A 27,231-nucleotide genomic window follows, 5' to 3' on the forward strand; every position below is an offset into this window, starting at 1 on the left:
TTTGATCTGGGAGACCTGCCTCCCATCCCCTTCTCTGCTGTAGACTCACTGTCTGTGACCACAGGGAAGTAACTGTGTGTGTTTTCACATCTAAAATGAGAATAGCACAAATCTTTTATGAGGGTAAAGCAGAGAGTTACAAAGCCCTTTGTCGCAGATGCTCTATAAATAGTAGCCAGCAGATTCTCCTACAATCCAAGTGTCAGAAGAGTTCGTGAGAAATAAAGGCATACAAAGTTTCCTCCCAACAGACATTTATATAATAAAATTAAAAAATGATGCAGGCAGAAGAAAGAAGTTTGCCTGGGGCCTATGTGGTCTCTCACTGAGCATTCATAGCACCAGAACTCCCAGTGAGGAAGGACACAGACCCTGGACTTCTATGCAGACGTAACCATTTAACAGTTTAGCTGTTATCAATACTTGGGAAAAGTGCATATGTCCTTTCTTTCGTGTGGGGAGTTACAGAGCAAGGGGCCTACACACAACAATCACACTTGCTTAGTCAAAGTAGGCTATTGTGCACAAAAATATTTTACTTTTCCAAGCAACAGGCCCAGCACTCCTTGGCTCACGAACTAGTTTCAAGAAAGTTTTGCACTTCCACTGAAGCCCTGAACAAAAGAGACATCGCTGACACAAAATGAGCTTTCCAAGTAAGCCAGAGCTCTCAAAACTTAGCAGGCTACTGCCTTCACTTCAGTCTTGGAAATGCCTCCCTTTGCCCGTCATTCTTCGGCGCAGGGTCTTGCTCGTCCGCCCTGTAGTTGGCTTCTGGGCTTTCTTCCTTGATCCTTGGCTGTGTCTGGTCTGCCTTCCTTTGGTCTTTTTCTGGCTACGGGAATGCAGTGTGGCCGTGAGCGAAGAAATCCTGTAACGGGGAGGAGAACAAACAAATGAATTCCAGAGGCAAACCAGTTCCCAGTCTTCATTTATAAAATGCTTCAGCCCCAGCTACATTTCCCACGCCCATTTCTTGCTTCTCCTTTGTCAGGGCACAGCTGCATGTTCTGTTTGGAAGGCATGTGGTGTATAACTATTGCTGAAGTTAGGCAGATCTGGCCCTGTATGCTACCTAGATGGGAGATCACCTGGGAGAAGGCATAGCTCAGCGGTATGAGCATACAGCTGGCATATGGAGGGTCGTGGGTTCAATTCCTGGCATCTCCACAGATCTCAGATAGCAGGTAAGACCCACGCTCGAGACATGCTGCCAGCGTAGACTGTACAAGGACCAATTGGCCTCACTTGATACATGGGGAGCGTCATATGATCTGAATGCCATATTCTAGCCACTCCTTCTAGTCGAAAGAAGAGGGATAGCCAACGTGGTGCCCTCCAGTTGTTGTTGGAGCCCCAACCAATATAGCCAATAGTCAAAGGTGACAGGAATAGGCAGTCCAACAACCTCATCGGATGTCTCCTTTCTATCTGCAACCTGCCAGAATCTCCCCCTGTACCAGGAATATTAATCAGTCCTCTTTTCTCTCCTTAAGACCCCCCTTTTTCCCCAACCTCAGTCTAGGCAACTCTGACCTGCATAACCAGAGCCCTGTTGCACCAGGCCAACCAGATGCCCCTGGAAGACCGCAAGCAGGGCATGAGGGCAACAATCTTCTCTTGCTATTGCTTCCTGCTAACTGGTATCCAGACACATGCTGTGTCTGGTTCTGGAGGTGGTATAGAGGCATAACTAACAGCCACTGATAGCCTTGTTCTCTGTGAATTGCTCTTATAGCATTTGAAAGCCATCTAAGTTGGTGGCCATCGCCACGTCTTGTGCAAGCCATTTCTGCAGGCTAACCCAAATTTTGCCAACCTGGTCCTCTCAATATGTTTTGGACTGCAACTCCTATCAGCCCCAGCAGCATCTGATGTCATAGGACAGCGGCCCAGTCAACAGCCTGGGTCAAGAGGCTTGGCTAGATCCAGCCCCCCACCTTGACAACCTCTTTCGTCGAGTGCTAATCCTAAGGAAACTCATTGCAATGTGACAGCAAATTGATGCAGGAATGGAAAAGGTCTTCAGAGGCACCAAAACCTAACCAAACAAACATACACACACGTTTGGGATAAAGGCAAAACTCCAAAATGACAACAACAACACCCAGCCCCAATGAAGATTGAGCATGTTCAGTGGGCACAGAACATTGGCTGACTATTTTGGACAGGATGTGGGAGAGGGAGGAATGTGAACCAGGCTTCCTGGAACCCTGAACTGGAGCACTGCACACAGCGACACTTTTTAAAAATGCACTTGCTAACATACAGTATTTTAAAAGGATAGATTACAACACAAACGATGTCATCAATGGTGGAATAAAAACATTCATCTATGAACACGTGTGACGCAGAAACCTGCTTGGACAACAATGGTTTTTCCTTGCCTCCTAAAAATTTAGAAAGTGAGTGAATGGCGCTGAGACAAGGCAGAGAATGCCCTCTTGTGGTGCAGCATGGTTATCAACCCTTTTTGCTACATAATGGTATTTCAGCATTGAACCCATGTTGCATTTAACAACACAGTAGCCACTGGTGACCAGGAATTCCATGCAGGTGAGTGAGTGGGATGGTTGAGGAGAGGCAAATCTCTCCATTCCTCCTCCAGCACTCTGCTTGGTTTCTGGGCTGGTTGCAGAGGAAGGCAAGACAGTACATTTGCATTGTCCTCTCTGCACCACTGTTTGCTAGAAGGCTTTACTTTCCTTTTTTCTTAAACAGGCTGTGAAAAGTTACAACCTTGCACTTCCACAGCGGCCCCAGAAGAAGGCATTTCTCCTCTGTGCCCACCAGCATGGAGGCAGTTTTGGGTAACTAACAGTGCAAACCTAACTATTTCTACCCAGGAGTAAGTCGTATCTAGCTCAATGGGGCGCAAATCCAAGGTAAGTAGGATTGCAGCGTAACTTATTTACAAGGCAGTCCTTAAGACTCAAGGTCCTTGGCACACTGCTGACATTCAAGACAGTTTGTTCACAGATTGGCTTATGAGTGGGTGAAAAAGAGCAAGGGGGAGGGTCTCTTCCAATCCCAGAATTATCTCTGTGAGGGAGAGCAAACCCCTGTGGCTCTCCTGTAAGAGGAGTCCTGGTGGATGAGAATTAAAGCCCATATAGTCCAGCATCTGGTTCTCACAGAAGCAAACCAGATCCCTATGGGAAACCCATCAGCAAGGCATGAGTGCAATTAACTAGAATACAGAGGCATGGGGCCTCTGATACTGAGCTCACATCAGCCCCAACCAGCATAGCTAATGGTCAGGGATGAAATGAGTTGCATTCCAGCAGCACTTGGGAGAGCCACAGATGTTCTGAACTTGGTTTTGAAGGTTAAAAGGTGATGGTTAACCAATCATAACTACCTCTGAGACAGGAAAGGATCTCTAGATTTCTTAGGAAAGATGCATGTAGGTTTGCTTGAAGCATCTTCATCTTTTTTTTCCATTCCAGCATCTTCTCCCTAAAAAAAATAAAAAAGAGGCATATGAGCCACACAGAAATCTAGGCACTGCTAGTGTAAACATATATGAACCCGGGTCAATTTGACAAGTAACTTACTTACTAAGCTAGTTTCAAAATCAGCTACTGCATCAGACTTGTCTTCTTTTGTAGGGTAAATCAGAACTTGCAGCATGGGTGTACAAACCTCTCGCACATATTCATTAAGTGTGGTGGCTATCAGTGTGACCTTGGAGCCAGGAAACCTCAGTTTAAATCAAGGATACCATGTGCTGTTATGCAAGCTCTCATCACCATCTCTAATACTGGCCTATCATACAATGCTATTGTGGGTATTAATGAGATCTAGGATGTTAAATCCTTCAAATACACAGAGCACCGTATGTGAGTCAGCATGGTGCAGGACCAGGGAGATCCAGGAACAGATCCTCACTCCATCATTTTATTCTAGCCTACATAAGAGAATGTGAAGCCATGTGTTTATATAAAGATCTTTTTTTTTTTTTTTTGAAGAAACAATTCTGATCAAAAGCAGATTTGACTGAACAGCACAGAGCTTGTGCTGGGCTCTGAAAAAGCAGCTTGTGGGAATCTGGCTGATACCAAAAGAGGCAAGGACTCAGCACAGAAAATGCTCCTCCCTCCAGCTGTTCACGTTTATCCCAAGTGACTAATGTTGAGGATTTCCCTTGTCAAGGACTGCAGGAGTTGCAAAGCATATGGCAAGAGACGCTTATATTGAACTTCTCCAAGTACCACTTTGGACAGAGACACGGTTCCTACTTAGCAATAGCATATTCTCTTGAGAAACGGTCGGCCCTGAAAAATGCTTAGATGGCTTTTCTATCTTACAAGACGTCTCATGAAATGAAACATTTTCAAACTTGGCTGGTTCAGAGATTCAGTCTTCAAAAACGCGAATGTGAAGTTCCATGGAAATTAAGTCCAACTACAAGGTCAAAACTGAATGCATATTCTTCCACCCCCAATGCCTTCTCTATGCTGAATTTTAAGCTGCAGGCTCCTTGGGGCAGCAACCTTTTTTCGTGGAACACACATGGGATTGTTAAATAATTTAAGAGAGATGCCAGTCCTAAACTCCAGTAGTTAGTTAATCAACAAATATACACCTCTAGAAAAAAATAGAATTGGGCTGAACATACAAGCTTGCAGAGAGGAATTACCTCGTTGGTGCTTAGTCCCACCAGACGTGCTCCTGAGAGGTCCAAGTCACTGATTGTAGTAACAGTGACTGTGTGGTTTGGGTGGTCATAGCTCACAGACTCTGTTTGGGATGTTACCAGTTGCTCCAGTTCATCAGCTTCCTCTGGGAAGATTAAATAAGGAACCCAAAGAAATCACAAGTGTCAAAACAGTTTCTTCAATGTAACGGATAGAGAATTTAGGGCAGAAACTCTTCTGAGTTTGAACTTCTCAGACAAACTGCTACATATTCTATTTCTTCATACACACAGGCGCTTGAGACTCCCAACTACTTTTTGTTGTAACTAGATGATTTCTGCCACGGTTTTTAGAATTCTAATGAACTATACCAATACACTCCAGGTGATTTGAACTACAAATCCCATCAGCCATTCAAGAGGGCTGATCTTTGCTAGGATTCCTGCAACGTCATACAATAACTATCCTTCTAAAGGTGGAGGAGAGGGAAAGTCCATCAGTAACACATAACCAAAAAGATGCACAAAATGAACTGCTATCTCCACAGTCTTGACATTTGTAAATTCCCTTGCGACACATGTAAAAGGGGATTAATACATTAAATAACAACACAGACCACTTTAATGGTTACACCTTCAGAAAGGACACGTACCCAAGGCTTCTTCTCTCTCTTTCAACATCTTCATGTATTCTTTGTGCCTCTAAAAACAAAGAAATGCCCCAAATAATTAGAATGCTTTCAGATAAACAGTTGCTTGGTCTCATCCGAGACATCAGCCAAAATCCCAGAAACCAGAACTTGCACACCTTCTCCTCTGGAGCCAAGTAGTAAGTCAGCAGCTATCTGGGGAAATTCCAGCATTTAGTTTCTCAGATAACAATACTGTGTCCATCATGCCTGAAATCCCAGGGTTGTTGCTTTTTTTACTATGGAGTAAACAAACACAACCTAGCAGTTCGAAAGCACGTCAAAATGCAAGTAGATAAATAGGTACCGCTCTGGCGGGAAGGTAAACTGCATTTCCGTGCGCTGCTCTGGTTCGCCAGAAGTGGCTTAGTCATGCTGGCCACATGACCCGGAAGCTGTACACCGGCTCCCTCGGCCAATAAAGCGAGATGAGCGCCCAACCCCCGAGTCGGGTCACGACTGGACCTGATGGTCAGGGGTCACTTTACCTTTACCTTTAAACAAACACAGGTCTGGGCTGCATGTCTAGAATGAGATGATGAGTAGGAAAGACAGGGAAGAATAGGTTGTCAGGATAGCGAACAAGTGCAATTTTGCATACTCTTGTGTGGTGTTAAAGGGCACGAAGGGAAAATGGAAGGCAGGCTTCTGAGAAGTAGGACTGAAAGGAGACTCGAGGTTTTGACCAAGCCAAAATAGAAGGAGAGCAAGCCTAGAAACAGACCTTTGGAAGAGGCATGAGGATCAGGGTGTGATAAACAACAAGGGATGTAGCCCAGTTGCAGAGTATCTGCTTTACATGCAAAAGTTCCCATGTGCAATCCTGGGCATCTTCAGATAAGGATGGGACAGAACCCTATTCTGAAACCCTCAAGAGCTGCTACCAGTCCATGCACTGACCTAACCGGACCAATAGTCTGGCTCAGTATAATGCAGCTCCCTAAATGATCTTTTGGGGGCCAAACCAGTCATTGTAGGAATCTCATGTTCCTTGAGAAATCCTGTCTGTCAGGCTATTCTGTTGGTCATAGGCTCCCAGCAGGGATAGGAAACGTGGGGCCCCAAAAACAATGCTGGACTCCAACTCCCATCAGGTCTGGCCATCAGTCAGGGATGATGGGAGTTGTAGCCTGGCAACATCTAGAGGGCCACAGATTTCTTGGCAAAAACCGTTTCTGACCAGGAGGAAACTCTAAGGAAACTCATTCAATAGTTCCTAGGCAACCATTGCTTCACTATAGCTTCACGAACCATGCAGTATTACTTAATACAGTGACACTTCATCAGAGAATTGGAAAAGCTGACAAAGGTCTGATATTTTATTGTGTTTGCTTTGAAAATACATCCCTCCCCGCCCAGAATATATACCTCTTCCTTCATCTTCTTTTGCTCATCTTTCAGTTTGCGTTTTATCTCCTCCACAGCCGCTTTCCTCCTCTCAACCTTACGCTTGTGGAACCCGGTCAAGTAATCCCTGGGAAGAGTAAATATACCAAAGAGCAAGTCAGAGACACTGGAAGAACAGCTATCCCCTAGCAGCTCAAAAGCCATCTTTCTCAATCACCTTATAAAGCCACAAACAGCACCATCAGCATCATGGTCTAAGCTCCCTTTATAGGGTCTGGTGCACACAGGAGTTAGAATCTGGACAGGGATAGCCTAACTTCTGTTATCTATGCTCCGGTAACCTCTAGGTTAGATTACTGCAACACATTACATGTAGGGCTGCCCCTGAAGGCGGGTGGTTATTCACAGGGACAAGATGGTTTGAGCATATTACAGTGGTACCTCAGGTTACTGATGCTTCAGGTTACAGACTCCACTAACCTAGAAATAGTACCTCGGGTTAAGAACTTTGCTTCAGGATGAGAACAGAAATCGCGCAGCGGCAGCCCCCATTAGCTAAAGTGGTACCTCAGGTGAAGAAAAGTTTCAGGTTAAGAACGGACCTCCAGAACGAATTAAGTTCTTCACATTAGTTTCCGGGCCAAATTCAAAGGGCTGGTTTTGACCTATACAGCCTTAAAACGACTCAGGACCACCTCTCCCCATATGAACTGACCTGGACCCTGCAATCATTGTATGTGGCCCTTCTTCGTATGCTTCCTCCCCAAGAGGTCTGGAGGGTGGCAACACAAGAGTGGGCCTTTTCTGCTGTGGCTCCCCATTTGGGGAATGCTCTCCCTGGCACATTCATTAAAAAACATTTAGGCGCCAGGCTAAAACATTCCTCTTCTCCTAGGCCTTTGGCTAATTACACAGCCTTTTAAACTGTATGAGAGGATTAGTGTTTTGTTTGTTTGTTACTCTGGTACGCTTGTGGTTTTATATTGTAAACTGGGGAACCTGAGCAGTATAGAAATTCAGTAAATAGATAAAATAGGCAGAATGGACTTTATTATAAAACTCAGTCTAGCTATTTGCCCGTTATACACCTTTAGGCACCAGGCAAACACGTTGCTTTTTAACCAGGCCTTTGGTTGATCTTATTGACATCCAACACCCTTTTAGAATGTGGCTGGTGGGGGGAGGTATTGGGTTACTGCTTTTGGTTTGATTTTTATATGTTATGGTCTTGTTGTGAACTGCCCTGAGACCTCCGGGTATAGGGTGGTGTATGAGTTGAATAAATAATAATAAATAATAATTATACTTGTTTGCTTTGTGGGAATGTTGTGTGTGTACAGGGGGTACCTTGGTTCTCAAATGCTTTGGTAGTCAAAGAACTTGGAACCCAAACACTGCAAAAAACCTGGAAATAAGTGTTCCAATTTGCAAACATTTTTCAGAAGCCGAACGTGCTCCATTTTGAGTGCCACACTTCCAATTTGAGTGTTACGCTGAGGTCTGTTTTTGCAGCTTTTTTGTGACTGTGTGGAACCCAGTTCAGCTACTGATTGATTGATTGTGTGACTGCAGTACATTGTTTATTGCTTTCATTTTACGGATCAATGGTCTCGTTAGATAGTAAAATTCATGTTAAATTGCTGCTGTAGGTTCAGGTAGGTAGCAGTGTTGGTCTGATGCAGTTGAAACATATTAAAAAATTGTCCAGTAGCACCTTAGAGACCAACTAAGTTTGCTCTTGGTACAGTTGTACCTCTGGATACGAACGGGATCCGTTCCGGAGCCCCGTTCGCATCCAGAAGCAAACGTAACTAGCGATGGCACGTCTGCGCATGCGCGTGTCGCTTTTTGCTGCTTCTGCATATGCGTGTGACGTCATTTTGAGCGTCTGCGTGAGCAGCGAAACCTGGAAGTAACGCGCTCTGTTACTTCCAGGTTGCCGCGGAGCGCAACTCGAACGCGCTCAACATGAAGCATATTCAACCCGAGGTATGACCGTATAAGCTTTCCCAAGAACAAACCTAGTTGGTCTCTAAGGTGCTACTGGACAGTTCTGCTGCTTTAGGGTTTGTTTTTAAAAGTCTGGAATGGATTAATCCATTTTGCATTACTTTCTACGGGAAAGCGCGCCTTAGTTTTGGGACGCTTTGGTTTTGGAACGGATTTCTGGAACGGATTAAGTCTGAGAACCAAGGTACCACTGTCTATGTATGTGTTTCCCTCGCCCCGTCGAAGCACACTCCACTCCATCCCCGTCCCGCTGCACGTGTGAACGAGACCCTCGGATTGCAGTGCTCACGCGGTTTGCTTCCGAGCGTTTCGCAGCTGCCCTCCGGGCGCGAAACCCCGCTACCTCCCGCGGCGAGAGGCACTTCTGGATGGGAGACCTCGTGCAGGGAAGCCGCGCCCGTCGCCTCGCGCGGGGAGGGAGAAGCAGCTTGCCGCCCGGCCGCCCGCTTCCCCTGCACTCACCGCCGGTTCTCCTCGTCGAAAGTGACGATCCTGCGAAGCGCCGCCGCGCGACCCTCCTGCTTCTGCTTCTTCTTGCGGCCCATGCTGGGCTCCGGCGGCCAAGGCGCGCTTCTTCCGGGGCCGGAGCCTCGACGCCGCCTCTTCCGCCTGGGTCTCGCTGCTGGGCCCTTCCTCCACCCAGCACAGCCGACTGGCGGCGCCCGGCTGCCTCTTCAGGAGGCGTGTCGCTCCCCAAGCCTTGCATTAAAAAAAGAAAGAAAGAAAAAGCAATGCAGACTGTGTGCACGCGACAGATTCGAATTACGTCCCCCTCTCCACCGCTTCAAAGAATTCTGGGCGCTGATATTAATATTGGACTAAGTTTAGTTATGATTTGTGTTTGTTTGTTTGTTTGTTTAAAAATGTGGAAAATTAATAAAAAAATCGGGGGGAAAAAGAATTCTGGGTGCTGTAGTTTGATAGGTAGAGCAGCTCGAGACTTCATTTCAGGAATCACAAGACAGAGATTCACAAGACAGAGAAACCAGTAGCAGAACACTTCAATCTCCCAGGACATTCTATACAAGATCTCAAAGTAGCTGTATTACTACAAAGGAATTTCAGAAATAGACTGGAAAGAGAAGCTGCTGAATTGCAACTCATTACCAAACTTAAAACCATGGAGAGACCTGGTCTGAACAAAGACATTGGATTCTTATCTCATTATACATGACAAAGCCATTTTTCACCTTCTCACCCCTTGCTTTTTCCTGTAAGACCTATTGCAGTCGTTAAGAGTCGTCAACAGGCTCATCTCAGCTATCTGCCAACCACCCATTCCCACCACCCTTCTGAGTAATACCCCTCCCCACCTTCTCACTATATAGAAGGATCTGGCAACTTCTGTTTCAGTGTATCTGAAGAAGTGTGCATGCACACGAAAGCTCATACCAAGAACTAACTTAGTTGGTCTTTAAGGTGCTACTGGAAGGAAAAAATTTTTTTGTTTTGACTATGGCAGACCAACACGGCTACCTATCTGTAACTTCATTTCAGGGTTATGGGTTTGAGCCTCATAGGTTGACTAAAAGATTCCTGCACAGCTAGGGGTTGGACTAGATGACCCCCGGGGTCCCTTGCAACTCTACCATTCTAGGATTCTAAGGGGCAAACTATATAGTGTCCAGAATTGTCTTGAAGGGGAAAATGCACCGAGAATCTGCTCTCAAGAGTTACAGTGCAGTTTGGTGGCGCCATAAAAGACTAGCCCGGTTTATTGTTGCAAGAGGCAAGCTTTTCCCTCTGGAAATTGCTTCATGCATCTAACGGAGTGGATCTTTATGGCGTAACAAATTGGTTGAAGGTGCCCCGTTTCTTGTTTTTTTAAGACATGGCTGCTGACCTGGGAAAGATTTTAGTTCTGTGGTTAACTGCAGTCCTGTGCATGTCTACTCAGAAGAAAGACCCATTGAGTTCAACAGGATGTACTTGTAACTGTGTACTGGACTGCAGCCTAAAAGAAACCATCAGCTACAATTGCCAACCACTGTACAGTGGTACCTCGGGTTACATACGCTTCAGGTTCCAGACTCCGCTAACCCAGAAATAGTACCTCGGGTAAAGAACTTTGCTTCAGGATGAGAACAGAAATCGTGCAGCGGCGGCACAGTGGCAGTGGGAGGCCCCATTAGCTAAACTGGTTAAGAACAGTTTCAGGTTAAGAACGGACATCCGGAACGAATTAAGTTCTTAACCCGAGGTACCACTGTATTGCTATGCATCTCCTCTCATTCAGTAAGCTGATGTTTTCTATTTCTTCTATTATTATTATTATTATTATTATTATTATTATTATTATTATTAATTTGTATACTACCCTATACAGATCTCAGGGCAGTTTGCAACACAAAATTACAATATGAAAGGCACAAAATATGGTACATAATAAAAATAAGAACAAAAACCAATAATCCCCACTTCCACAACACATTTAAGTGGGCATCTATAGAGTGCAGTGGGCCTTATTCCCAAGTAAGGGTGCATAGGATTGCAGCCTAAGCTTTAAAGGGGGCTTGTATGCGTGCAATACTGTCAGCTTAACATTTTTAGATTATAGCATTGCTGGTGGGAGATGAGAGTCCCAACAACATCTCGGGGGCACCAGGTTGGCAAAGGTTGCTGCAGGGAGACTTCTAGCCTTTGCCACTGCTTTGTTGTGTGGGCTTGGTCAAGCTACAATCTCTTGTCTCTTAGATAAGACCAATACCAGCTGCAAAGGGAGTGTTAGTGTAAGCTGAGGAGTGCTCTTAAGAATCTTTTTAACAAACAAGGGCATAGTAACAAATGTGGGTTGTGCTGCATTTTATCACTTTGCGTGCTGCTTGAGTTCCTTTTTCTTGGGCTTGGCCTCTAGCCCTGTGAGATGTGGAAAAACCGGTTTTTATGTTTAATAGCTGCACTTCCCTTAATACCCACAGGCACAGCCTCCTTTGCCGCCGCTGCTGCTGCCTCGCCTGCAGCTAACACCTCTCTGCCTCTGCTGCTTTCCCTTGCAAACATTTTCTTACCTCTCCAGCTGCCTCGCACAGAGGCAGCTGTGTCTCTGCCTCTCCCTCCTTTAAAAGAAAAAAAAACCAACAACCTCTAAAAGTTCTCTAAATCTACCTCTTGTGCAAGGTGGACGTGTGATCACAGGTACCAAGGAAGCAGATTTCCGCTCTGCCCCAGAGGGTTCCAAGGCATTCCAGAGATGATGGCTACAGAAGATGGTAGGAATGTGAACAGCCTCAAGGAAGTGTGGAGCAGAAAAGAAAATGCCTTGTGTGCAGATTGCGGGGAACCTGGTAAATCAATTTTGGAGGCTTCAGGGCAGAAGTGGAGGGCAAATGTGATGGACGTCTGAAGCAGTCAAAGAAATGACCGTTCCTTGGAAGGAGTGGCGGGTTGTGGGGAATTAATGAAGGAGAAGCAGCGCTGGCACGTTTGGGCATTGTGTTTTTATCTAGCCTGGAGCTCCTCCAGATAACTTATGCCTTGCGCAAAGCTTCCATGGAGATTAGATTATATCTGGTATTTGGTGAGTGTTCGTTCTGATTTGTTTGCGGGTATGTTATGTGACAAGGCGCATTCATCCTAAAGTGTGTGCAGGGCATTCATATATATTTTCATTAATCATTCATTCATTCCTTGCTGTTTTAAAAGTGAATTTGTTGTGCTAGGGCAGAGGTTGGGGGCCTCAAGCCTGGGAGGCCGAATGTGGCCCTCTGTACCTCTCTGTTTAGCCCTTGCACCTTTCTCAGGCAACACCCATGGCTTCACCCTCTCAAGTGTTTCTGGCTGATTGGAAAGTATTCTTGGATTCCAATAATGGTTCTTGGTTTGTTATTTTTACGAACTGCCATGTGACATGAAATCCCAGGGTGGGCCACAATGAAGTGAAACACGGCATTTAGAATTAAACAAATTTCAGTCAGTGGGGCCTAAAATGAACGCCTCTCAAGGGTCAATGGGCTTGGTGAAGAGCTGCATCTTCAAACCCTTGAAGAAAGCTTGACAATGAAGGTGACAGAAACATCTTTGTGGTGAGGGAATTTCACCATTAGGGGGCTGCTGCAGAAAATGCCCTCTCACTAGCCTTGAGTTTGGGGCTGTCAAGATGGCGGATAGAGAGTGGACCTTAGAAGATTGCCCTGGAATGATTGTGGCAAACCTAAACTGTGCTCAGGTCCTGCTTGTGGGATTACCACAGGCATCTGGAGGGCACTAAGAACAGGCTGATGAAGGGCCTTTGTCCTCATCCAGCAGGACTCCTCTTATATATTAGTCAAACAAGGCCTCTCAAGAACTTTGGGGTGGGTGGGTTTGAACCTGTTTATTAAATAAATATAATACCCAGTCTCCAAGCACTGATACGCTTTTATTCCCCTTAGACCCTGACTGGGCCTCCTATACTTTGGGCGTCTTCCTCTGCTTAAACTGCTCAGGGATTCATCGCAACATCTCTGGCATCAGCAAAGTCAAGTCACTAAGGATGGACCACTGGGATGAAGGTCAGGTGCAGGTGAGTCTTGTGTCCCCAAGAAGCTACTCACTCGATAATATATTTGCATAGGAGATGCAAACAATTCGCCCCTCTTTTCTCTCAAGAATGCTGGGAGTAAAGAGGGAAGGGAAGAAAAGAAAAGAAAAGAAAAGAGAGCACCAAGCTTCAGAAATGTAAGATTGGTAGTCATGGAGGATGAGAAAAGGTTGAGCTCTCCTGAGGTTGCTGTGTCAGGGAAGGAGGGGACCCTGGGGCCTTGTAGAGGTCAAATGTCATGGTGGTGTGGCTGGTGCATGAGCGTGGAATAGGGAAGATAGGGATTTGTGTTAGATGAGGAGTCACTCAGGTGGCCACAACCATGTGGCTGGCTCCTTCCTCTCCTCCACCCCAAAGCCTGGATTGCTTTGTGAGTGTAGCAAAAGGGTTTCAATTGTTTGTCACAGATCTGAAACAGTGAGCTGGGGCATAGCCACAGATCTCATTAACGGGGAGTTCAATAGTGGCAGGATTTTGTGATCAAGAGCAAAGCTTGCCAACTGCCTGAAAGTGACTGGTTCATGCTCAAGAATGAAAACATTTGGGTACCAGTCTTACCCAAGGACAATAATAGAACAATAAAATTCAAAACAGTAATAGTTAATTCAAAACCCAAATGAAACAAATTAGTTTAACTAATTCAACAAAATTGATGAACTGGATCGAGTGATACCAGCTTTTGAAAGTCATTTAACAAGAGGCTTAGATACATTTAGTAACTATTTCACTGTTCAGCAAATTCTAAATGCGTTGGATGCGCTTGATGAAGTGAAACCAGTTTCCCAGTGTCTTGTTTAAAGTCACGTAGCAAGCGTCTTAAAACACCTCCTTTAGTAATCTGGAGTCTGTTTCATTGCTTGGAGAGAAGTTGGATGACCACACTAAAACCACGTTCCACTGAATATGTTGTTGGAAATGCAACACGGAGCTTTTTTACCACTGTGCTTAGATATTCCCTTCTGTAACCAAACCTCTTGGTACGATTTCTTAAGCTTTGGCTTCAGCTCATTGTCATTTTGTAGTTCAGGGCTTGTCCCCCTGTTAGATGACTGCTGTCCAAGTTGACCTGTGTGGGGTACAGGCTGGAGGGGTCAGTGGAGAATTCAGTCCTGCTGGCTGCAGGGGTCTCCTTTGTCAGTATGTTTCCCGCTTGGAATACACTGGGAAAACTGCACCCAGGAGGAATGAACCCTGCCCATCCGCTGATATCACCCAGTAACATCAGATGATTGACAGGTGGATGTGGTTTGGAGAAATTGCCTTGCAGGCCAACTTGGACCCTTCGGCAGCCCAAGACTGGCATTCAGCCTGGAGGTTTTCTCCTCCCCACCAACCCACTCTAGCGTCTAGTTGGAGGACAGCTTTGAAATGTGTAAAATGGCCCTGATTCCATTGATAACAGAATCCCAGAATGTGATTTCAGCCTATGCTCCCCATTTCACCGTGTTCTGATTTTGGGAGACAGTTAGCTGTACAGAGAATGGATATTGCGCAGAGTTGTAGGTGGCAAGGCTTTTGAAAATTTATGGGGTGGTACGTAAAAGTAGGACTACCCAGGAGAGCATCTCTGCCAGCTGATCCAGGCTAGCTGGGGCTGATGGGAGTTGGAGTCCAAAATAGGTGGAGGGCACCAGGTTGAGGAAGGCTGGCTTACATGAAAAGAGTATGAGCATTAACTTGTGCATCTTCCCCTTTTTAGTTTTTGATGCAGCATGGGAATGCAGTGGCCAAGGCAACGTATGAGGCCCATGTTCCTATGTACTATTACCGCCCAGTCCACACTGATTGCCAGTAAGTGCCGAATCTCCATCGGGGAAGGGAGAAAGGGTTGTGCATTGCGAGATTTCTCTTACCTGTCACCATATCATCTCTCTCAACTTCCCACAGAGTCCTGAGAGAGCAGTGGGTACGAGCCAAATACGAGCGGAAAGAATTCACGGAGCCAGGAAAACATCCGCCATATTCCAATGGTAATCCTTCTGCAGTGGAATCAATCCCTCTGAAAAGCTAGCAGCCTTGTGACCAGTGCCAGATTTACATAGAAGCTAAACAAGCTATAGCTTAGGGCCCCACTCTCTTGGGGGCCCCAAAAAAATTTAAAGGGGGAAAAACCTGTATGTACGTTTTCAAAATATAAGATAAAAAACAAATAAAATAAAACCAATGTACATACAGCAACAGTGTTTTGTGTTGTGTAGGCTCCTATGATGTAAGTAATGGGCCCCACCTGCTAGCCTGCTCCCTAAAATATCACTGGTTTGCTCATTTCTATATATAGGGTTCCTACATTCTGCATGGACTGGTTGCATGGCAATATGTGCAAATGGTTTTAGATACCTATTTGGTCCATAAATTACCATATAGCATACATTCAACACATAAAGTGACAATTTGTTGTTGACAAAGGACAGCTGGACATATAAAGGGCCCCATTACCTCCAGTAGCTTAGGGCCTCATCAAACCTAATCTGGCCCTGCTTGTGACAGGTGTTTTTAGGGGGGCCTGTCAAGATCCTGGGGTTCTGGTGACTGCCCCGGGATGTCAGGTGCAGACTCCAAGAATTTTAAAGAAGAAGACAATTTGGCACATTGTCTTCCCTCCCAGAGTGGGTCATGAAATAACATAATCAGGGCTGCTCACCAGAGGAAATGGTTTACCTGTGAAACAGGAAGAATTATAATTCAGTGCTTGTGGCTTGTATGTAGCAAAGGGTGTGAAAACAGAGTGGAAGACCATCTCTATATGTGAGTGCTTCCTCCGTGGGGGCAGGCAGAGCAGTTTTCACGTCCACCTTCCACCCTTTTAGAACTGAAGTACTTACAGCATGGCTGCTACTTTTTCTTATTGCAAAGCCTCCCCCCCCAAAAAAAAAGACTTCAGAAATTCAACTGTGCTTTTTCCAGCAGCGTTGGAGGAAAGTGCTACCTGCTGAATTGTTGCTGTCACACAGCTGTAAAAAGACACAAGGAATGGCCAGAGGAAAAGTGGAAGCTATAACTTAAGTAGCTAGTCCTTAATAACCTCAGCTCAAATAATTCCTCAGTCATCTCTCATCTAGGATGTCTCTCACCCTGACGGCATGGAGGAGAATGCACTGTGCTAAAATATGTAGACTTTTGGAGTAGAATGATGGAGGGGTTTGGTCTCTGTAGGTCAGTATGTATCTGCTGTACAGAAACCTCAGTGGTCAGTGCACAGGGGCCATAGCTCAGTGGCAGAGCCCCCCCCCCCCCGCATGCAGAAGGCCCCAGGTTCAGTCCTCTTGAGATCTCCAATTAAAAGATGAGGGAGAAGGTGATAGGAAATACCTTTCTCTGACTGAGACCCTGAAGGACTACTGCCAACCAAAACAGAGAATATTGGGCTAGATCAGGCTTCCTCAACCTCGGCCCTCCAGATGTTTTTGGCCTACAACTCCCATGATCCCTAGCTAGCAGGACCAGTGGTCAGGGATGATGGGAATTGTAGTCTCAAAACATCTGGAGGGCCGAGGTTGAGGAAGCCTGGGCTAGATGGACAAATAGCCTGGTATAATCTGTTTACAAATGCACTAGATAAATGAGGTGCAGGAGCAACTACACAGACCTCTTCCGGACGGCCTTTTCATTGAGCATTAATTCTTATTTGCTTGCATAAAGCCTATGCAGAGGTTAGGCAATGTCTGGTCTTTATTGAGTATTTGTTGTGATTTGCTTGCAAGGAGGTTATGTGGCTGAGCATTCATCCTCCTGTGCTTGCGTGGTGTTTTTGCTTCTTCCCCTTAATCATTTGTTCATTCCACACTTTCAGTGCATTCCCCCATTGCTTTCCTAGCTGCAAAAAGTCTCAATGTGTGTGTGCGTTTAAGTGGATTTTTTGTGCTAGGATGACAGGGCACTTTAATCCACTTCAGTTGCATGAACCTAAATTCCCAGTATACGCTGGAATTTCTCCCACAACATACTGGCAGTCTGTAGGCAACTCTGATACACGGCAGCTTCCTGCGTGTCTTGGGCTGTCTGATGTTTCCATTCTGGCCAGCGCATGTAATCTCCAGCTTGCCTTTTCCTCCTAGGATTGAAGGAAGGGATTCTGTGGAAGCGAGGCAGAGACAACGGGCAGTATCTTCCTCGCAGGTTTCTGCTGTCTGAGAGAGAGGGCTGTCTCAAGTATTTTGTCAAACAGGATGTGAGTAGCAATTTACTTGTGTAAGTGCATCCCAACCCGGAATGGGCAACCTTTCCTACAGTCTTCAGAAGGATGCTTCAGAATTTTCTTTGCAGTACCGTAAAGAAACCTGAGTTGCCCTTGCAACTCTTCACACTTTAAACTGTTAAGGGCCTGCCTGTTTTTATTTTTGCTTATGAAGCTCTGCAAGATCCCTTGTGCACCAGTGGTGTTGCATAAATACCAACATTATTTTCTTTTCAGGCCAAAGAACCAAAAGTAGTTGTTAAAATTGACACTATCAATGCCACGTTCCAGCCGGAGAAGACAGGGAACCCAAATGGCCTGCAGATCACCTACCTGAAAGAGAACAAGACTCGCAACATCTTCCTTTATCATGAGGATGGGAAGGTACAGGGGCCTGGCTAGCAGTATGGTGTGGCACTCTGTAGGAAATGGTGGAGAAAGCCTGGACTTGACAGAGTCAGCGTCTTCTGTCAGAAGATGGTCTAGATAAGGAGTGACACAGGTACCGTATTTTTCGCCCTATAGGACGCACTTTTTCCCCTCCAAAAATGAAGGGGAAATGTGTGTGCGTCCTATGGGGCGAATGCAGGCTTCAGGAAGCTATCCGCAAGTCTTGCAAGCCCAGCGGGAGCCTGCAGCCCAAAAGCTCGGGGGATAGCGGGGAGGCGGAGCGCTGCCACCGCGCTATTCCCCGACCTGATCTGGAGGATGGCGGGGGGGGGGAGGAAGCAAGCTTGCTTCTCCCCCCCGCCAGCCCCACAACCTCGGAGGATAGCGGGGAGGCGGAGCGCTGCCACCGCGCTATTCCCCGACCTGATCTGGAGGATGGCGGGGGGGGGGAGGAAGCAAGCTTGCTTCTCCCCCCCCGCCAGCCCCACAACCTCGGGGGATAGCGGGGAGGCGGAGCGCCGCCACCCCGCTATTCCCCGACCTGATCTGGAGGATGGCGGGGGGGAGAAGCAAGTTTGCTTCCCCCCCCGCCAGCCCCACAACCTCGGGGGATAGCGGGGAGGCGGAGCGCTGCCACCCCGCTATTCCCCGACCTGATCTGGAGGATGGGGGGGGGGGAGGAAGCAAGCTTGCTTCTCCCCCCCCCGCCAGCCCCACAACCTCGGAGGATAGCGGGGTAGCGGAGCACCACCACCCCGTTATTCCCCGACCTGATCTGGAGGCTGGCAGGGGGGAGAAGCAAGCTTGCTTCTCCCCCCCCGCCAGCCCCACAACCTCGGAGGATAGCGGGGAGGCGGAGCGCTGCCACCCCGCTATTCCCCGCCCTGATCTGGAGGATGGCGGGGGGGGGGGAGGAAGCAAGCTTGCTTCTCCCCCCTCCCCCGTCAGCCCCACAACTTCGGGGGATAGCGGGGAGGCGGAGCGCCACCACCCCGCTATTCCCCGACCTGATCTGGAGGCTAGCGGGGGGGGGGAGAAGCAAGTTTGCTTCTCCCCCCCCCGCCAGCCCCACAACCTCGGGGGATAGCGGGGAGGCGGAGCGCCACCACCCCGCTATTCCCCGACCTGATCTGGAGGCTAGCGGGGGGGGGGGAGAAGCAAGTTTGCTTCTCCCCCCCCCGCCAGCCCCACAACCTCGGGGGATAGCGGGGTGGCGGAGCGCTGTCCGGTGGCGGAGCGCTGAGAGAGGCTGTCCCTGAAGGCAGAAGAGGGAGACGGAGCGCTCCGTCTCCCTCTTCTAGCTTGGGGGTGGCTGCGCAAACCTGGGGGGGAAATAAAAAATTTTCCCTTGATTTCCCCCCCAAAAAACTAGGTGCGTCCTGTGGGCCGGTGCGTCCTATAGGGCGAAAAATACGGTAGTTCTCTGGGTGTTTCTGATTCAGTAGCTTGACAACAGCAACAGCAAAATGACTTTATCCATCTAACTGGGCTGCTGAAATGAAGAAAGCTAAACAGGAGTGGTCTTCTGTGTGAAAGGCCTGTGAGCCTATTTTCCGTTCTGGTTCCGTTCTAGGCTCAGAAACGTGCTCAGAAGCAGCCTTTCTTCAATATCAGCTGCATGTGTTTTGCACCTGGCTCTGGCTGGTGGGTCTTAGGGGTTCTAGTAAAAAACCCAAGTAGACCCAAGAAGCCTGGGACTGCTCACACCTGGCATAAATTGTACCAGAGGTCAAAGTCCACCACTGGAGACAACCCAGATCCTTCTTGCTTCATGTCTGGGAATCTTTGGGTCCAAGGCAGACTCCCTTTCCTCATCTCTCACTCCGTCAGAACAAGCATTGTCTGCAACAGCTGCAAATTAAATACAAGTCCTTAGCACTACCAGGAAATATGGCTGTGGTAGGAAACCATTGTGGGACAGGATGGTCTTTGGATTATTATGAATTCTAGTTGTGGGAGATGTTCACTGATGTTGCCCAGGAACTTTCTTCAATTGGATTTTGGGTTCCTCAGACGCATGCTGCAAACTTACCAGGAAGAACGTTCCATAGGCATAGGGGATTAGACGAATTCATGGAGGATAAGGCTATCAGTGTTTACTTGTCACAATGGCTAAGTTCTTCCTACGCTGTCGGAGGCAGTGTGCCTCTAAATGCCAGCTGCTGGGGATCACAAGTGGAGAGAGTGCTGTTGCATTTACATTCTGCAGGTGGGCTTCCCATGGGTTGGCCGCTATAAGAGCAGAATGCTGGTCCAGATTGGCTTTTAGCCTTGTCCAACAGGTTACTTAGAAACCAACGAGATTTGCTTCTGAGTAGGCCTGCTTAGAGTCAGGCTTCCGGTTCATTGTTCTTTTGTGTGCCCTTCCTCTATCTAGGAAATTGTGGACTGGTTCAATGCGATCCGCGCAGTACAATTCCACTATTTGAAGGTGGCCTTTCCTGTTGCCAGTGATCAAGAGGTAAGGAAGTTATGGAACAAGATTGGCCTCCTTCAGGCAACCTGTTTATGCAACATTCATCCTGATTTTCTTGCACAAAGTTTGTGCAGAGAATAGATTATGGCTGGTCTTTATTCATTTTGATTTCTTTGCAGGAAAGTTATGTGACAGCAGCATTCATCCTGATTGTCATGTCAGGTGTTTGGTGTTTACACATTGCCTTGTCAACCATTTGTTTATCCCACACTTTTCAGTGCATTCAATTTATTAGCTGCATTATCTTTTTAAAGTTGGTTTGATTTCTTTAAAAGTGGGTCTCTTGTGCTGGGGCAACAGAACACTTGAATCCACTTTGACTGCACAAACCTAAATTTCTGGCATGTGCTTGCATTCCTTCTGCATAGCCTGCTTGAAAGGCTGCACTACAGACTAACTGGCTTCCTAGTGTCATTGCAAATCTAATTACTTTCAGCTCTGTGGCCATCTTTGACTCAAAGTGAAATTGGGTAGTGTGTGTGTGTTTGGTTGGGCCAGCATTAGGCATTTTGTGTTGGGGGGGGTGTCTGTGGAGCTGGCATGTTTGGGTTTGGCTGGACAGAACTAGTTGTTTTGATACCTTGGGTAAAAAGACGTTTCCCCCCTACCCACCCCACCCCATTTCCAGTCTATCCAAACCTTTGATTATGCATAGTGTTTGAGTGTCTTCCCAGTCATTTCTGATAAATCAAAAGCTGCCCTTCTGTTGCAGCTCAAAAGCCGGCTGACTCGGAATTTCCTGAAAGAAGGCTACATGGAGAAGACTGGGCCCAGGGTATATCAATTTATTTATTTAGGTTTCTATATTTATTTTAAATCTCTTTTTATCTCAGAAGCTATTGCGAGGTGACAATATGTTGTTGTTTTTTTAAAAAATCCCCTGCCCAAGGTTTAGCCAAGAGTAAACTATCAGCAAAATGAAAACAGCAAGAAGGCATCTTGCGAGATTAAGGTTGAGGCAGTCACACTGCTTCACTTCCAATCAGTACATATCCCATAATGTTTTATACCACAAGTGTTCTGGTATATTTTTGTCCTGCTTTGGTATCCTCTAACACCCTCGCCCCCACTCCCCAGACAGCTTTAATATGGTAGCACTGGGGAAACACTGTAGAACAAATTAAAGTAGGGAAAAAATCCACTACAGTGGTACCTCGGGTTACATACGCTTTAGGTTACAGACGCTTCAGGTTACAGACTCTGCTAACCCAGAAATAGTACCTCAGGTTAAGAACTTTGCTTCAGGATGAGAACAGAAATCATGCTCCGGCGGCACCAGGAGGCCCCATTAGCTAAAGTGGTGCTTCAGGTTAAGAACAGTTTCAGGTTAAGAACGGACCTCCAGAACAAATTAAGTACTTAACCCGAGGTACCACTGTACTAATGCATTATTATTGTGTTAAGAACTTGTTGTGGAATACCTGCAATAAACAACCATCAGGGTGGGCCCTCTTAACTCTGTGCTGCTAGGGCAGATGTGATATAAGAATTGAATGCACTTCTAAAGCTACTATTGAAGATTGACCAGGAGAGGGCTCCCTCCTCTTGTAAACATCTCTGGTTCTTCTGCAGCAAAAGGAGTCTTTCAAGAAGCGCTGGTTCACTCTGGACCACCGAAGGCTGATGTACTTCAAGGATCCTATGGTAAGCCAGCAATCGGATTGCCCCTTATCCCCTCCCACCTCGCTCTGCTCTCAGTTCTTTACTAAGTTACACTGTCTTCCAGCAGATGAATAGCCGTCTTGTGTTGCTTGAAACAGGAGCAGGGTTGCTGACTATCAAACCGGCTCCTGTCGCCATGCTGATTTAGGAAACTAAAGTTTTAGTGCTTGCTTTCTGCCCGTCAGACTTTCGTTAAAGCTGGGTTTCCCCCCTCTCTGACCAGTGGCAAGCTCAAAACAGGTGCAAAGAGACAGCTCCTGAAACCTTGAACCGTGGGACTTGTTCCCCACAAGATGGCCCCCAACTTGGACGGCTTTAAGAGAGGGTGGGAGAAATTCATGGAGCAGATGGCGATCAGTGGCTACTAGCCATGATGGCTGTCCTCTGCATCCATGGTTGGAGGCAGTAATGCCTCTGAATATCAGCTGCTGGAAACCACAGGGCATGAGGAAGTGGTCTTGTGTTCAAATCCTGCAGGCACTTGGCTGGCCATTGTGAAAAAAAAGACACTGGGCTAGATGAGCCATTGGCAGGAATGGGGAACCAGGTTTCCTTGGACTGTAGCCCCCATCACTCCTGACCGCTGGCCATGCTGGCTGGGGCTGTTGGAGCCCAACAGCATGTCAGGTCATCTGTCTGGGATGCTTTATTTGAGATCCCTGCATCACAGGGACTTGGACAAGATGATCCTTGTGGTCCCGTCCAACTTCATAATTCTGCGATTCTATGATTACCTTCTAGAGGCCCATAGGTTTCTTATTCCTGTTATGGAGGGAACAACGATGGAAAATGTCCACTCCCCCAGGCTGCTGCTTCAACTGTCCGAGCTGCTTCTGCTCCTTCTAACGTTAAAGGGTGGGGGTTAAGATTCCAGCACTTCATCAAGCTTTACTCCCTCCCCATTGTGCTGCTACACACCCTGGGAAACTGTTTCAATGACCCCTTCAGAGTTTTCTTTTCCCCAAAGTTTTACATTGCAAATTTAAATTCAAACATTAAACACCAACACCAACATTTAGGATTCCCTGAATCCTTCGACTCCCCTCCACCCTTCCATGGTTACCACTATCAATTTTTTTTCAGCTGCTTCTCTTATTTTTTCTATTTTTCTTAAATAATCAATTTTTACCATAATTTTTAGTACATTACAAGCATCCCTCAAATCCTGCCAAAGTTTTTAGTTGCTTACAGTGTTCTCTTAAATACATTGTAAATTTTTCCCATTCATTCTTAAAGTTCTTCTCTTCCTGGTTTCTGATTTTCCCAGGCAATTTCGCCATTTCGGCATAGTCCATCATCTTCATCAACCATTCATCTCTGGTCAGGACTTTATCTTCTTTCCACCTCTGGGCCTGTAGTATCCGTGCTGCTGTCATTGCATACATAAACAATAGTTTCTGCTCCTTTGGTATATCTGCACCTAAAATTCCTAATAACAAAGCCTCTGGTTAACTTGGACCGGAATCCCAAGGCACGTCTCCTATTTCTCTCCTACCTTGCAGGATGCTTTTGCGAAAGGTGAAGTGTTCATAGGTAGTGATGGACATGGATATGGTGTCCGGCAAGGGCTGCCAACTGGCACGCAGGGAACCTTCACCTGGCCGTACGGCATCACCATTATCACACCTGACCGGGAGTACCTCTTCACCTGTGAGACTGAGAGGGAGCAGCAAGAGTGGATTGCAGCCTTCAGGCACATTATAGAGCAGCCCATGACACCCCAGGAATATGCAAGTAAGTGTCAGAAAGACTTTCTTCTTGGGCACTTGGGTCTTATATATAATTTTTCTAATTTACATTTCAAAATATTCATTTAAACAACCTTAAATCAGTGACTTCCCTTCTTCTCTTTCCATGGTCCATTTTGCATACGATACATCCCTGCATGTTTCACATGAACTAAACCATTCTGTAATCCATTGTTACATCCATCAAAACTTATTTACGCTGTTGAATTTATCTTAATGCTACCAGCGTTTTTAAATGAACACAATTTTCACCCATATCTTCAGTAAACATTTTCAGTCTTCTTTAAATGTACATTCTTCTTGTTCTCTTATTCTGTATGTTAAATCTGCAAGCTGCGCGTATTCCATCAGTTTAAGTTGCCATTCTTCTTTAGTTGGGACCTTGCCTGTTTTCCATTTCTGGGCTAAAAAAACATGGGCCGCAGTAGTAGCATACATAGATAGTCTTTTTTGACACCTGGGAATTTCCCTCTGGATTATCCCCAACAAAAAGGACTCTGGTTTTTTTTGGAAAGGTACTTTTAAAACATTTTTTTCAATTCATTATATATCATTTCCCAATACCTTTTTACAAGTCCACCACATATGCTATCATATCACACCACAACACTTTCTCCTTCCCACCTCCAGAAAACACATGTACATGTTCAGGAGGCTCATATGAACAGCTTTCATACATGCTCACATACATTGCAGCACTTTTGCTCTTAAAGCAGCACAGGGGAACGGGGGTCTCCTACGCCAGCACTGGCCTGGAGAAGTAAAAATTCATCTTCCCTGCCTCTCTGTCTTCTTCTTTCTCCTTACCTGTTGCAGCTAACTCTTCTTTTTACAGTGAGTGTGCTGCTGCATTCGGAGCAAACAGTTGTTCCCATTCTCTCCAGTGCTCAAACTGCCCCATACCTGTTTGCTTTGCTTCCAGCAGTGCCTCGACTGTAAAAAGTTTTTTTATTTTTTAAAGATGCTGGAGACTGCCAACTATTGTGGGGACATTGTTTTAGGAAACCCAGAGGCTGCAGGGCCTCTGACCTGTGCCCCAGAATCTGGTCTTGTTGCTGCTTCTGTGGCTGACCTCTGGAAACCCCACTCTGACGTCTATGATTTTACCAGGCACTGTCCACATCCTTGAAAACTTGTCTCTGCATCCTTGAGAACTAGAAACTTAGGTTATAAGATAAAACAAAAGCTGCATTCCGTGTGCCCAACACTAAATTCTGTTTGAGAATATATGTAATTGCAGAACTCGTCCATCCCTGCTCTGATGCCTCCTCTGTTTTCCTACAGTTGAAGCTTATTTCAAGCTGAAGCCCTAACATCTTTGAAGAAGAGAGACTTGCTGCTTTTCTACTTGTTATCTGCCCTCTTGGGAAACACAGGGTTAAAGAAGGCACCCTTTCTCAAAGAAGCTGCCATGCTATATTCCAGTGCCTCGTGGTTGGGATCCATTTGGACAGCAGAGCTTTCTGCCATTTTGATCAGCAACGGATCCAGATGGAAAGCACAGGAGCTGATCAACTGAGGCATTATTTGTCCTGTCCCACCATAGGCCTGGCAGACTTGCTTTCTGTTGGTCACACTATATGTGGGGGCCCTCCTCCATGGCTTACTACTGCTTGCTGCTGATTGGCTGCTGCCTGTTCAAGGCTTCAACAGGAAGATAGAAAAAACCACCCATCAAAACAGCTGTGTGTATACGTACCAAACTGATGAGTATTTTATTTTGCTCCTGTTTTTGCTGCTGCCCCATGTCTCTCACTCTGATTATTCTGATGTCCTGGCTGCCAGGTTTCCCCACTTTGCTATCTATTCAAAACTATGATAAACTTGCTATCTTTCTCTTGACTTCAAGTTCCTGGCAGCCTGCAGCAGTACTTGTCTTTTGAGTTCCTATTGTTGCCTCCAGTAGAAAAACGAGGACTGTCCTGAGTGCTGAGGCTGTTCTGGGTGGTCCAGTCATGCATGCCACTCCACTGCCTGTAACTTCTGTGTTTTCTATTCAAATGTAATGAAATTTCTACTTACCGTATTTTTCGCCCCATAGGACGCACCGGCCCATAGGATGCATCAAGTTTTTTTGGGGGGAAATAAAGGAAAAAAAAATTATTTCCCCTCCAGGCGCTTGTGGTGCCGGCAGCAGGGAGAAGCGCTCTTCTCCCCGCCGCCCGCCTTCAGACCAGGTCCGGGGACAGCGGGAAGACGCGCTGCGCCTCCCAGCTGTCCCCGGAGCTTGCGGGGCAGGCAGCGGGGAGAAGCGCTCTTCTCCCCGCCGCCCGCCTTGAGATCAGGTCCGGGGACAGCGGGAAGACGCGCTGCGCCTTCCCGCTGTCCCCGGAGCTTGCGGGGCAGGCAGCGGGGAGAAGCGCTCTTCTCCCTGCCGCCCGCCCTCAGACCAGGTCCGGGGACAGCGGGGAGACGCGCTGCGCCTTCCCGCTGTCCCCGGAGCTTGCGAGGCAGGCAGCGGGGAGAAGCGCTCTTCTCCCCGCCGCCCGCCTTCAGATCAGGTCCGGGGACAGCGGGAAGACGCGCTGCGCCTCCCAGCTGTCCCCAGAGCTTGCGCGGCAGGCAGCGGGGAGAAGCGCTCTTCTCCCCGCCGCCCGCCTTGAGATCAGGTCCGGGGACAGCGGGAAGACGCGCTGCGCCTCCCCGCTGTCCCCGGAGCTTGCGGGGCAGGCAGCGGGGAGAAGCGCTCTTCTCCCTGCCGCCCGCCCTCAGACCAGGTCCGGGGACAGCGGGAAGACGCGCTGCGCCTTCCCGCTGTCCCCGGAGCTTGCGAGGCAGGCAGCGGGGAGAAGCGCTCTTCTCCCCGCTGCCCGCCTTCAGATCAGGTCCGGGGACAGCGGGGAGACGCGCTGCGCCTCCCCACTGTCCCCGGAGCTTGCGGGGCTGGCGGCGGGGTCTCCCCGCCGTCAGCCTCCAAACCACTTCGGGAGACAGCGGGATGGCGGCGTTCCGCCTCCCTCTGTCCCCCGACCTTGTGGGGCTGGCGCTGGGGCTCTCCCCTCTCACTCTGCAGGCTTCAGCGAAAGCCTGCATTCGCCCTATAGGACGCACACACATTTCCCCTTCATTTTTGGAGGGGAAAAAGTGCGTCCTATAGAGCGAAAAATACGGTATTTCCCCAAAGCATCGGACCAGCCAAATAATTTCATGCAGATTGGTCAAAGGGTATCAGTTTTATAAGGCATTGAAAATATCCTTGCATATCCAAGGTACTCCTAGTTTTCAATGGAGAACCAACCGCCTATTCCTCTGCTTGTAACTTGGCATGATAATTTTGGTGTGTCTTTTTAATAGACCCCATTTTATACTGACAGATGCATTGATCTCTCTGCCTCTTGTCGTCTCCACATCAACTTTCTGTGACCTGTATAGGCTGCTCCAGACTGCTGTTTCTGTTTCTTCATCCCAGCGGAAATGAGTGAAAAATAATCAAATGAAAGATGTTTTTGTTGTTGTTCAGAACTCTTCAATTTGAATTCACATATGTTATCCTAACTAAAACGAATGAAACTAATGGGGTTTGTTCCTTTCATTTTCCATTCGTTTCCCACAATGAATGTGGAGATAGCTATAACAA

At 47.1% G+C, this 27,231-nt stretch overlaps 2 protein-coding genes and 1 long non-coding RNA gene across 3 annotated transcripts in view; 2 read left to right on the top strand and 1 right to left on the bottom strand.

Moving 5' to 3' along the window:
- Window positions 1-27,231, top strand: part of LOC310743629 — a 232,848-nt gene that overhangs the window by 89,986 nt on the left and 115,631 nt on the right. The window lies entirely within an intron of this gene.
- Window positions 238-9,305, bottom strand: NOL12 (nucleolar protein 12). The gene is made up of 6 exons (XM_083573988.1): window positions 9,148-9,305; window positions 6,697-6,802; window positions 5,293-5,341; window positions 4,643-4,785; window positions 3,362-3,459; window positions 238-871 (listed from the first exon to the last, which is right to left on the bottom strand). Exons 1-6 carry the CDS (start codon window positions 9,228-9,230, stop codon window positions 700-702), a joined length of 651 nt encoding a protein of 216 aa, XP_083430114.1. The 5' UTR covers window positions 9,231-9,305; the 3' UTR covers window positions 238-699.
- On the top strand, window positions 11,593-25,496 carry LOC310743799 (arf-GAP with dual PH domain-containing protein 1-like). Its single transcript, XM_083574264.1, has 11 exons — window positions 11,593-11,969; window positions 13,056-13,186; window positions 14,904-14,995; window positions 15,092-15,174; window positions 17,260-17,372; window positions 17,616-17,762; window positions 20,146-20,229; window positions 20,957-21,019; window positions 21,817-21,888; window positions 23,409-23,640; window positions 24,939-25,496. The coding sequence occupies exons 1-11, from the start codon at window positions 11,876-11,878 to the stop codon at window positions 24,965-24,967; spliced, it is 1,140 nt and encodes a 379-aa protein (XP_083430390.1). The 5' UTR covers window positions 11,593-11,875; the 3' UTR covers window positions 24,968-25,496.

The sequence above is a fragment of the Podarcis filfolensis genome (genome assembly GCF_964270895.1).
Source record: "Podarcis filfolensis genome assembly, chromosome: 10".
In the NCBI taxonomy this organism is placed as follows: Eukaryota; Metazoa; Chordata; class Lepidosauria; order Squamata; family Lacertidae; genus Podarcis; species Podarcis filfolensis.